This window comes from Malaclemys terrapin, chromosome 9 (genome assembly GCF_027887155.1).
Source record: "Malaclemys terrapin pileata isolate rMalTer1 chromosome 9, rMalTer1.hap1, whole genome shotgun sequence".
NCBI lineage: Eukaryota > Metazoa > Chordata > Testudines > Emydidae > Malaclemys > Malaclemys terrapin.
Window position 1 is genome coordinate 42,154,869 of NC_071513.1, and position 12,323 is coordinate 42,167,191.

General features: G+C 49.9%; 1 protein-coding gene across 1 annotated transcript in view; it reads left to right on the forward strand.

Moving 5' to 3' along the window:
• Nucleotides 1-1,457: 1,457 nt before the first annotated feature.
• KLF8 (KLF transcription factor 8) overlaps nt 1,458-12,323 on the forward strand; it is a 91,384-nt gene continuing 80,518 nt past the window's right edge. The window contains exon 1 of the mRNA XM_054038840.1: nt 1,458-2,296. Coding sequence (XP_053894815.1) covers nt 2,270-2,296 — 27 coding nt within the window. The 5' untranslated portion in view covers nt 1,458-2,269. The remainder of the gene's footprint in view (nt 2,297-12,323) is intronic.

A 12,323-nucleotide genomic window follows, 5' to 3' on the forward strand; every position in this document is an offset into this window, starting at 1 on the left:
GTGGGCATTCCCTGTATGTCAGGGGCTCTCAAACTGGGGGTCAGGACCCCGCAGAGGGTCGCAAGATTATTACATGGAGGGGCACGAGCTATCAGCCTCCACCCCAAACCCCGCTTTGCCTCCAGCATTTATAATGGCGTTAATAAATATATAAAAAAGTGTTTTGAATTTATAAGGGGGGGTCGCATGCAGAGGATTGCTATGTGAAAGGGGTCACCAGTACAAAAGTTTGAGAATCAGTGCTGTATGTTCTACCTCAAAGGCATGCTGTCATACCTCCTGGGCTGGGGTAAGCCCTCCTCTTGGCTAGATGGGAGACTTCTGAGGGAAACTCCCCTGGTCTTCCCCTTTCTGTGGTTCAGCTCCCAGTCTGTGAAAGGAGATTAATCCACCTCCAGGGGGGTTGGGAGAATAAAATCCATTGACTGTGCATGGCTCAGATACTATGAGGATGATACCAATGTCTGGCTAATGGTGTCAGGGGGGTGGTGCTTCTGCCACCTTTCTGAGATGTAGAATTGAGGTGTCCTAAGTGGCTAATAATGATCCCTGGGCAATTAGCACCCAGATCCTCCATTGTGTGCTGGATGGATTCTAGTTTCGGTAGTTACATGCCACTTGAGTCAAGTGCCACCTGCCGTTTCAGGGGCTCAGTTGTCTCCTGCCTGAGACAACGGTTTTGCATGGAGCTTGCTTTCAAATAGCCACCAGGATGCACCCCAGAGGCAGGTGAAAGGAACACCTGCAAAGTGCCCTCTGCTGAAAGGGGCTACCATGGAAATCAAAGAGCTGCAGGAGAAGCCTTAGTCTTAACTAGAAACCCAGCTTTTAGCCCACAGGGCATTAATTCCCTCTGTCCTTCATATAGGAGATAGATCGAGGTGCTTGGTGCAACTGTCCCTATTATTCCTCTGCAGATCTGATGGCAAGTGAATCATCTGCCAGGGATGTCTCAGTTGAACTGTCTGCTCCAGCAGAAAGACTAATAAAAGACCATATATGTCTAGCTTAGCCAAGAACAGTCACATCTATAAGAGCACTCAGAGGAGGCAAAGCAATTTTTGCATGGGGGGGGGGGGAGATAAAAAACCCATGTGATCTAGGCAATTTATTTAGCTAGCGTGAGGGCACAAGGTTGCATGGGCCATACCGCACCAACCCACTGGGCTGGAGGGAGCCATTGGGAATCGCTGCCATCCAGCCGCTCTACAGAGAGCAGCTCCCAAGCTAGCAAGGTGTGAGCGAGCAACCGGGCTGTTCGAACGCAGGAGAAGCAGATGGAGCTAAAGGGCTGGAAAACAACGGCCCCGCCCTGGAGTTTGCAGACACCACCCATGAGCTGGGCACAGACCAGCTTCCTGCTCCTCCCACCCAGCCCTGGCTTCTGCTCCGTCGCACATGCCCCCTCCCCCCTTGAGAAGTGCGCTCTGTTAACGACCCAGATCGGGGCGGGGGGCTCTCCTTGGACACCCAGTTCCCCAAAGGGCGTGGGAGCAGAGTTCATTGTCCTGATCTAGGCTCAGCGGTGGAAAGTCTCTGGGCTCAGAAGTGGGCGTGGGGGGAGGAGGACGGTGTAGCCTTGGGGACCCACCCGCCCCCCAAATTCAGTGGGAGCCGCGTTCACCAGCCCGATGAAACTGAAAGAGGAGAACTAGCTACTAGGGTGTTGCCGAGCCGCTCAGTCCGACTTGTGCACAGGAGGTAGGTGGAGTCAGGGAGGGAGTAGCAGCTCCATCCATGCAGCTCCCCCACCCCAAGGAATCACCCCCTACAGAGGCGATCAGGGGAAGGGGTGGGGGCTCCTTCCACTCGCCTCGGGAGGGTCCTGCAGCCTATGCGGACAGCGCTGGGCATTGGCCGTGGGGGCGGCCAAATAAGCCCACGGGGGAGCCCAAGTTGTGCATTGCAGCTTTAAAGGGGCTGGTGATTGACAGGGCATGTAGCAGTGGATGGGGTGGAGCTGCTGGGTGGGGTCAGGGACAGGCAGCTGGTGAAAACGAAAAGAGAGAGAGGGGGGAAAAAACAACATTGCCCCCCCCACCCCCGCCATCAGCAAACACAAGGCGAGGAAGAGGAGAGGGGAAAGAGGAGGAAGGCTGAGTGGGAGCAGAGCCTTTCCAAGAAGCCCAGAGCCTCCCCCACCCACCTACTCCACCCTCCCCTCCCTTCAGCACAGCTAAGCACCCAGAGCTCGCCCCGTGCCTGCCCGAGCCCACGGGGAGGCAGAGGGAGGACCCCCCCCGAGCAAGCCCAGGGGGAGCAGGAGGAGATGCACTCCGAGGAGCAGAAAGAGAAAGTAAGTCCCTTTCATTTTGTCTGTGGTTCCCCCCCCCCCCCATGTGGTCACAGGGTGGAGGGGGAGGATCCACCTTAGGAAACAGCCTCTTTCTTGCAGATCAGCGGGAGTGGGGGCTGCTTGCAAGCCTCAGTGTCCCCTGGGGAGCGGGGGAGGACTGTGCACACCCAGCCAGGGCACGGGAGCCTCTACCGCCCCGCGCTCTCAGTCCTGCGGATCGGGGCGCTGCAAAGGGGGTTTGGTTTGGGGATTTTTTTTTAATGCAGTGGACAAGGCAAGGGCTCCATCTTGCCTGGCCTCTTAAAGGGGTAGTGCATCGCTTGGGAGGGAAGGAGGGAGAAGTAGGTTGCGCTGATTGGAAAGTCATTCCAGAAGCAGGGGAGAGGGAGTGGAAGCTCCGTTGGTGCAGCGTGAGATCTTTCCTTGCAGTCAGTGACATTGCTGGGCCTGCCCTGCAGGGTAAAGTCTCCCTCTGCCCCAGGGGTGATTTGGGGTTCACTGTGAAGTGGGGGGTGCGCCCTGCCACGTTCCCTGCCCTCCCACCGTTTGAGCTGCAGATTTAGGAGACAGATTAACCATGCCTCCCGTGGTTTAAGTGCTTCCTGACTGCTAGGCACCTATGTGTCTGCCTCTTGTTTGCTTTTGGAGTGCAATGCGGTAAAGCATGTGTGTGGGTCGCTTATTGATCTGGGCAGTGGCCTGGCCTGGCACCCTGGGGGCATGAGTTAGTCTGGCTAGGGTGTCTGGGCACAGAATTTCAGGAGCACAGGGTGGTGGCCACTTGCCCTCTTGGTGTAGATGACAGGTTTCAGAGTAACAGCCGTGTTAGTCTGCATCCGAAGAAGTGGGCTGTAGTCCACGAAAGCTTATGCTCTAATAAATTTGTTAGTCTCTAAGGTGCCACAAGTACTCCTGTTCTTCTTCTTGGTGTAGATGGCTATTGTACGAGTTAGCTTTCAGTCTGGGTCATTACAGAGTGTGGCAGTGATGCTGGCAAAGTCAGGTGCCCCGGTCTTGGAGATGGAGCCAAGCTGAGTTGAGGGAGAGTGGTGCATATGGAACAGGTGCATCTCAATGGTATATCTTTCAGAGAGCTGGCTCTCTGCATCCTCTGTATTGAGGCTTGGGGATAGCAGTTTAAAGGATGTCAGTTGAAAGATGGGGGGGGGGGAAACTGACGTACATGTGTGAATAAATGTGGACTCTAGGCACGTCTCTCTTGGCTAAACACTGGTGGGAAAAGTACTGAGACATTAGTAGAGAACATTTTATGTCTACATGCTGCCAATCAGTGCCTGGTCCATGTTCTGGAGAGCTTAGGTCCAGATTTTCAAAAGTGACTAGTGGTTTTTGGGTCACCAACTTGAGACTCTTGGAAAACGCTGAGCCACCTGCCCTCCGAAAATCAGTCCCCTTTCAGCTGGGCTCCCAGAATCACTAGTCACTTTTGGAAGTCTTGGTTTACAGTCTTTGTTCCAAATCCTGGAATGTGTTCAGAAAACTGGAGACTCATACAGCCGTGTGTGTGCCGGTACTTGCAATGTTGTATAGTTCCACAGTTGGGGTCAACATGAGTTCAGCCCTTCTTAGCTAGACATGTGGTCTAGTGGTTGGACTGAGATCTAGGAGCAAGTCACATATCCTCTCTGTACCACAGTTTCTCTATCCATAAAATAGGGACAATCGTTACCTCCTTGCCAGGGGGCTGATTGGGCAACATAATTTAATTATTAGATGATGAAGGTGTTGTGTAAGCACATCATAGACAGTGCTGAAACTTTAGTTTTAGGGTTAACTTCTTGGAATTCTTCCATCACCTGGGTGGGGAGAGGGAGTTTGTACACAGAAGATTTGAATGGGATCAGAGGTGGGAAGTCTTCCTCCTTAGAAGAAGAGCATGGTGCCTGTTCTCGACTCATGCATCTGAAGATGATGTTCCATCCTAGTTCTAACAGTGTGTTGAAAGAGAAGTCTAAACTCCTGATGCAGCCTTTATGATCTCAGGGGCAAGTATCATTATCTCCATTTCACAGAGGAGTAGAGCCCTTGCACTGGGATTCAGGAGATCTCGGGTCCATTCACAGCTCTGCCACAGACTCTGTGAGAGCAAGTCAGTCTCTGTGTGCCTCAGGTCCCTGTGGATGGTAACACTTCAAGGGGTGCTGAGGATCACCTCTTGGTACTATTTGGGTCTGGGTGCTTCACCACAACTGTATAAGTAGGCACAGAGAAATTGTGATTTGCCTCAGGTTGCACAGGGATTCGGACTTCTGCGGTCCTTTTGGTCCACAGTGCTTCAGCTCCCAGTTAGGGACAGGTGGAACTAGTGTAAATAGGAACCAAAGAAATCTATATCCATAGCAGTCTTAATCGCTGGAGAGCACAAAACTGGAATCCGGACTGCTGAGCCTGCTTGCCAGCATGTCGGATACTTGATGGTGTCTTTTGTGATCATTATGGATGTGTGTCTTGTTTGCACCAGTCGTCCTAGCCCAGTCACACCTGTCATCCCACCCTTTGTAATTCACATATACACCTCTGAAGACATTCCTCTGTAGCATCCTGGGTTTGAATGAGGGACTTGCTACTAGGGTTTAGAATGGGTGTTACCAGAGTTGGTTTCAGTGACCCAGATTCCCTGGTTTGACTGGAACAGGTACATTTCTGTGCATAGTTGGCTCTTGGTGTATAGCGCTGTATTTGTTGGGTTAATTAAAAGGTGACTTGTAAAAGATTATGAAAGAAATAAAATATTGGGCTCATGCCTTTTTTGGGGTTTTTTTGCAGCTTTTTTGATGGAAGAAGGACGTCAGCAAGCTGTATGCATTTTAAATCCTGTTCATTTTATTTTTATCTGTACAGCTTCCCTGGGTTTGCTGGAGGACTTGTTGGGAGATCTCAGAGATGGGCTCTATTCCATCTTCATTGAACAGATCGTGGATGTTTAATCTTTCACAAATACTTTTTCTCTAGAATATTAATTGGGCATAGAAGTTTAATGGGAGTCGACAAAAAACAAGGCTGTAAAACCTCTGCTGATCGCCTCCCCTCAGTTACTTGCCTTCCACACTCATGTGAGGTTGTCATTGCCCTGGTCCTCTCCAATCCTTGACGAATCTGCTCTAGGCAGTGATAGGTGCTGTGGTGGTAGCAAGGAGGTGGCTGGTCTATACTAGTTTCCCACAGTTGCTACTGTCAGTGGAGCTGTGCTAGGATGGTCACAGATGACCTGCTCTCTAGTCATGTTATCTGCCTGGACGTTTCCCAGTGGCACCTGTAACCTCCATTGGTTTTAACCCTCCTTCTTTCCTTGGTCATACCAATCTGGTCAGGTGTCTTATCCATTCTTTTTCTACTCTAATCCTTCCATGTTTTACACTGTCTGTTTTCCCCAGTCTGACTGTCAAGCATCCTTCCAGTTGATATGCTGGGGTGGACATGTCTCCCAGTCTGGTTGGTTGGTACTGGCCTTCTGCATTCCGAATCCCACTTTCTAAATATGCATTTATTAGTCTTTACTGTCAGCTGCAGAGACTCAGATCTTGCTCTCTGACTTCTAAGCATCATGAAGCATGGCTGCAAGAGGATGTGGCTTGCTTAATGAAATCCCCTCCATAGGAATTTGATTCTAATTCCCGGAATGCCATTGGCAAACAGGGCAGAACTGAGGCTTTTAAGTTGGTGTTTTGAGGAGCTAGGTTAGCCTTAAAATGAGTGCCCGATTTTATTTACCTCGACAGTGTTTCTATCTGTGAAAGGGCTCATTTGGGAGATAGTATGGTCTAGTGGTTGGGGCAGTGGACTAGAACTTGACCTGGGTTCTATTCCCAAATCTGCCACTGAACTGCAGTGTGACCTTGGGCAAGTCACCTTCCCTCTCTGTGCTTTTGAGGCAAAACTGTCACTCACTTTGTCTGTACAGTGGCTAGGGGGGCAGTTGGGTGCTGCTTAGATACAAGTAATGGCTCTCATTTAGCAGGGCTGCCCAGTCATTTCCCCCAGTGACAGAAACCCAAGGAAAGCCTCTCAGTTAATAGAAATAGAGCCAATTCCAGCTCCCTTGGTTTTTTCAGAGGTTTTCTTCAAAGATCGATTGGGTGCCCTTTTTTAATCTCTCTGAAGAAGTCCTAAAAGGTACTGTGACAGGGAGTGAAATGTCCTTGAAAAACCTTACTGAATTAAAGTATCTGTGGAGTCCAGTATATTAAATACAAAGTTGATGTATGAATGTGGGCTAGGATTGTATGTAACCTCTTGAGGGGGCAGATGGGATGTGAGCCCTGGGAAGTGTTAGGAACGTCAGAGGACTATAGACCAGACAAGAATGGACTTTTGGACAGTGTCAAGTGGTTTGCCTGGGAATCTCTAGTGGGAGGGGAAGCGAATGTGTATTTTCACCTCTGGTTAGGCAAATGCCTAACCTTTTGAAGCTAATTCCTGAGGAGGGGTCCACTGCCTGCTGATTACCTGGCTCTGGAATCTGAAGATCGAAGGCCAAAGCTGAATGAAAGAAAGATTCATGGGGGTGCTAGTTCTGAGCTAAAACCATTCTGATCTTGTAACCACAGGGAAAACTCCTTGGTGGGGTTTGAAGGATGTTAGAGTTGGGGATGATTAACATGCATGTAGATTCTTTTACTGTTTTTAATACATTGTCTCTGTAATGCTTTCACCTTAAGAATAAAGGTGCTCGGTTAGAAAGAGCTGTGTAGGGCACATAACCGAGGGCAATTACACTGTTCATAGCCTCTGCAGAGAAAGCAAACTGTGGACACTGGCCTGATTAGGCAGTTTGGCTTTCTGGGAATAACACATTGTAGGTAGGGAACTCTGCAACCTGGAAAAACCCCAGTCAGGCGGGGAGGGACATACTTCTCTGCCTAAGAGAGGTGATGCCTGGGTGGCCAGGAACCTAGAGTGGGTGTCCTCGAGTGACCATGGAGTGGGGACACAGGTGCAGTCACTCTGAATTGTGACAGGTTATTTTATATATTTATTTATTTATATTATATATAATATATATATATATATATATATATAGTTTGTAATATTGAGACTGTCAAATCTAGATTCTCTTAGTTTTTCTGGAGGACTCATGGGGCGGGGAGGGGAATAGGTTGCTCGGAGATGTCTATTTTGAGTTCAGAGGAGCTGAATCTTTTCTTCCACGTGTGATAGGCATTGGAGTTAAACAGGTAGTTTTAAAAAAAAAAAAAAAAAAAAAAAAAAAAAAAAAAAAATCCAGAGATTTAAACATTGCTCGGTTTCTTCCGCTCTGTTGCTCAACTTTCACTTTGTGGATTCGTGTGATGGGACTGTTTTTGTACTTCTCTATCATAGAGGCTTTCTGGGATAGACAAGACCTGAATGTCTAATATCTACCCTTCTCCATTCTAAAGAAGCAAAACAAGGGCTTAAGCCCAATTTTCCCGGGTCTCTTCAATAGCATTGCAAACCCTGGAGACTACACGTTCCAACAAGCAATGCTCCATCTTGATCTGTGCTGCCAGGGGCTGCATTGTAAAACTGGCACATGTTTGCAACAGATAAACCTTTTGAAAAACCCTGTGCCCGTAGCACCATACCTATGGATTCATTCCTGGCGAGTGTAAATGCACGTGGAAGTCGTCATTGGCTTGAATGGATTTAAATCAGTGTTTCTCAAACTGGGGTCGTCGCTTGTGTAGGGAAAGCCCCTGGCGGGCCGGGCCGGTTTGTTTACCTGCCCTGTCTGCAGGTCTGGCTGATCGCGGCTCCCACTGGCCGCGGTTCGCTGCTCCGGGCCAATGGGGGCTGTTGGAAGCAGCGTGGGCCGTGGGACATACTGGCCGCCGCTTCCAGCAGCTCCCATTGGCCTGCAGCAGTGAACCGCGGCCAGTGGGAGCCCGGGGCAGGTAAACAAACCGGCCCGGCCCGCCAGGGGCTTTCCCATCACAAGTGGCGACCCCAGTTTGAGAAACACTGATTTAAATGAAGGAGATCATCCCAAATGAGACCACTCTCAAGGCTGAGCTACTTGTTTAAGAATTAGAGTGCTAGATGCAGTCTTGCCTAGCCTCATGTAGGCAGGAGAGGGAAGCTGGTATGAGAACCTTTGTTGAACTGCTGGCTACTCCTCCCAAGGCAGGTACCTCCTAGCCATCTGGATCTGTGGCTGCATGAACTGGAGTTAATGTTTGCTACAACATCTAGGCTATAATTCTTCCTCTGAGGTATGCCTTCTGGGACATGCCCAGCCTCTGTAGGCTTTAGGAACTGAGATCCTGAGCTTGTATTTTTTTTTAACCTCTTCTCTGCATGGCTCCTTTGCAGTCTGTGGATGTTGAGCTATACCTGCTACATACCATGGCACTAGAAATGTAGCCACTTCCTCCTAAAACATTTCATGCTCATTATATCCAAGAATTGCTTTGTATCTCACTGTGCAGCCGCTTCTGGGATTGAGTCTGGTGCCCAAGCGCCATGGGGATGGGCACACTGGAAATGTGTAAATATTATGGAAGCTTGGGGAAATGGCAGTGGAAAATGTGTGGACAAGGGCCTGGGGGCAAATACTCTTACACAGCTGTTGATCTTGGATGTGCTGGCCTCCTGTTCAGAGCATCCCAAGCTTTTTGAGGTCTCACTTGTGTAATGTGCATATAGGTTTCAGAAGGACTAAGAGCTGAACTGACCTTGTGGAGAATAGAACCTGTGGCTCCTGGGAGTCTCTGCATGCCGTGCCTTAAGCTTGGGTCACTTAGGGCTTGCCTGTGCTATGGATTTTTGCACCAATGTAACTTCTGCAGGTCAAACCCTTAGTGAAACCACTGCATTGGTGATATATAGATCTTGCTCTGGTGTGGCTTATGCAGGTTTAAAACAGGTGCGAAACTCCCCGGTTCAGGCCAAATCCAAACTACCTCCTCCTGGAGGGAACAATTTGGCATGGGTCCCAGGCAATGGCCAAAGTGAACAAACAGGAAGCTTGTGTCTGACCCATGTGATGCTATGTTCTACGTGACCGTCACTGGCCAATGACGGCTGGTCTTGGCCAGTGCAGCCTCCATGGGCGACATAAAGATTTCCAGCTGTTTCTTCTAAGCTTGTTGCTCCTTCCCTCCCCTCCACCCATTGGGCTCCCCACGTGAGCCCCGATTCTCCTTGAAGCATTGATCTTCACTGGCTGGAGCAGCCCACATCGGACCCTGCCCTCCGACTCCCCGCAGTGTGTCCTTGTCGGAGTGGGCTGGAGTTCACGACCCCCGGATCCCTTGCTGGCATGCAGGGTAACACAGAACATGCCGTCCTGGGAAATCCGATCTCTGCTCTAAGCCTGCTGCCCTGTTTGCTCCGGGTCCTTTTTTTTTTTTTTTTTTTTTTTTTTTTAAGGGAGCTGAATGGAATTAGCCTGTGCCCCTCAACAAAAGGGCTCTTGTTGAGACATACCAATGTGTGTCCATAGGGCCCAGTGCGTGCTGACTGGGGCTGGAGCGAAGGGAGCACCTTGGCTTTGCCAGAGATCACCGAAGGGGAACGGTGCTCTGTGGCTGGGTTTTCTCTCTGTGCTGCCCTGTCTCATTCTCGGGGATTCCCTGCCCCTTCCAGCCATTCCTAGCTGGTGCATGCTGAACTCCACAATCCCTGTGCATCAGTCGTGTCTGCAGGACCTGGGTCCTGGCCATTAGTTTGCTGCAACGCAGCAGTGGTTGCATATGCTTTTTGGCTCTGTCACCCCAAAATGGTGCCTCCTTTTTCTGTTTTGGAGACACTGGTATATAAATACACAGATCCGGTGTGACCTTGGGTAAAGGGGGCCACTTAGGGTTCTTAAGCTCAACCTAATTTCTTTCTGGAGTGCCAGCCTATTGGAGAGTGGCTCTGTCTGGGGATTGGTCCTGCTTTGAGCAGGGGATTGGACTAGATGACCTCCTGAGGTCCCTTCCAACCCTAATATTCTATATATTCTATGTAAATCACTTAATCTCGTCATGCCTCAGGTCCCATCTTCTGCTTGTGGTTGTATCCCTTTCTCCCGTTCTGTCTTGTCGTCTTAGATTCTGTTCTGTATAGGTTCTTATACTGTGTTCATCACTGTAGTGTCTCAGCATCTGGATTGTCGGCTCTCTGAGGCAGGAACTGCCTGATACTAGGTTTGTACAGCACGTAGCACAATGAGGCACTGATGTTGGCTGGGTTTACTAGACTAATATTTATTTTGGTTTTCTGTAGTTCCTAGGAGCCCCAGTCATGGACATGGAACAAAAGACAGTCCCTTCCCCCAAAGAACTCAGTCGAAGTAGTACCAACACTGTACTGCAGAATGATCAGGTTAGGGAGGTGTAACCATTTGAAGGCAAATCAGATGGAGCTTGCAGGTCCTGCTGGAGATATTCTGTCTCCTTAGACGTGAGAAGAAGCTCTTGGGGTCCTGGAGAGCAGAGTGGCTTTTGGTGATGTTACTGTTGAAATGCCCTCTCATTCATTCTTAGCAGCATGGGGGGCGGGGGGTTCCCTCTGGGGAGAAGGGGAAGACAGGCCCCAAACTGAAAGGGAAATTTAAACATGTTGTGAATGTTTTGATTAGTTGGAAAATCCCCTGAACGAAATGAAAACCTTCCAGTTTCTTTGTCAGTGTTCCGTGGCAAATCCGGACCCAGCTCTAGTTGAGGCGCGTTGGCGGGTAGCCTGCCTTGCCCCTGCTGCTCTGTCCCTGAGCTGTGGCTATAGGATATCGCTCTGCAGGACAGCTGGTCTCCACCCACCATTCGCACTCTCCAATAGGCTGGCACTCCAGAAAGAAATTAGGTTGAGCTTAAGCTTCAGCAAAGGTGTTGGTTGGTCTCTTAGGGATGTCTTCATTACATAGTTAACCTGGACTCTTACCTGGATTTTAGTTCAGACCCTTTCCCTCCACTACAGTCCACATAGAAAACCTCTGACTTGGGTGTGGCGGTGCTTTAAGCCCCAGTTTGCTGACCCAGCTGGGGGGTAGAACCTGGCTTAAGTTTAACTTGGGCTGGACCCTGCCCTCTTTGCAGTGACGACACAAGCAAAAATCACTTAGGTGCTGGTACAGTTCTCCCCGGAGGATGGACAAAGTCTCCCACAGTTGCCTGGGAAAGAATCCTGGAGTGTCTCAGCACGGAGCACCATGGGCCATGACTCAGATGGGCGAGTGCAGGAACAGGGAGAACGTGGTAGGTGGGTGGGCCTTTGCTATGGAGGGGCTTGCACCACGCTGGGCTAACCTGGCTGCGGATCAGTTGAGTTACATGTGCAGTGAAGACCTGTGTTTAGGCTAGGATTGGGAAGGGGTCAGCCAACATGTGTAAACAAGGCAATGTGCCTTTTAACACACGTGTTAGTTAGGTAAACACATATAATGCCTCCCAAACCTTAGTCTCAGCAAGGCCTTGCTGAGCAGGACGGTCACCATGGACAAGCTGTAACATTTCAAAGATGACTGGGTAACCTCTGCTCTGTCTGTGGCTGAGGCGTAGGTGGATGTTCCTGGGCAGAATGGTTTCTTCCCGTTTCCAGCCACTCAGGGGGAATGCTCATGGGAAGGTGCTTTGCAGAGAGGTGAGCATTAACACCAGGCTTAGCCTGGCGTATTTTTCCTCCTACCATCAAATGAAACCTACAGGACTTGGTAACTGTCCAGCACTGGACAGCATGACTGTGCCCGGGCCCTCTGTACTGAGGCACTGGGCAAAGGCCACCTGGCTCCAGAATGGGGAAAGGCAGGGTGGATTGGTTGGATTCCAAATATCCCTACCCCCCGCCCCTCTGCCCCATCGCTTCAAACCCAGACTGAATCCAGTTCAAACCTAGGAGGGGGAATAAATAAACTCCATGAACTTCTCTGTTCATGAACTTTGCCCACCTTCATTTCAGGATCGCAAAGCACATTACAAAACATGACTATCCCCATGTTACAGATGAGGAAACCGAGGCACAACGAGGGGAAGAAACTTCTCCCAGGCTGTAGAGTGAGTACTTGGCAGAACCAGGCCTGCTAGCTTCCAAACCCACTAGGCAAGAG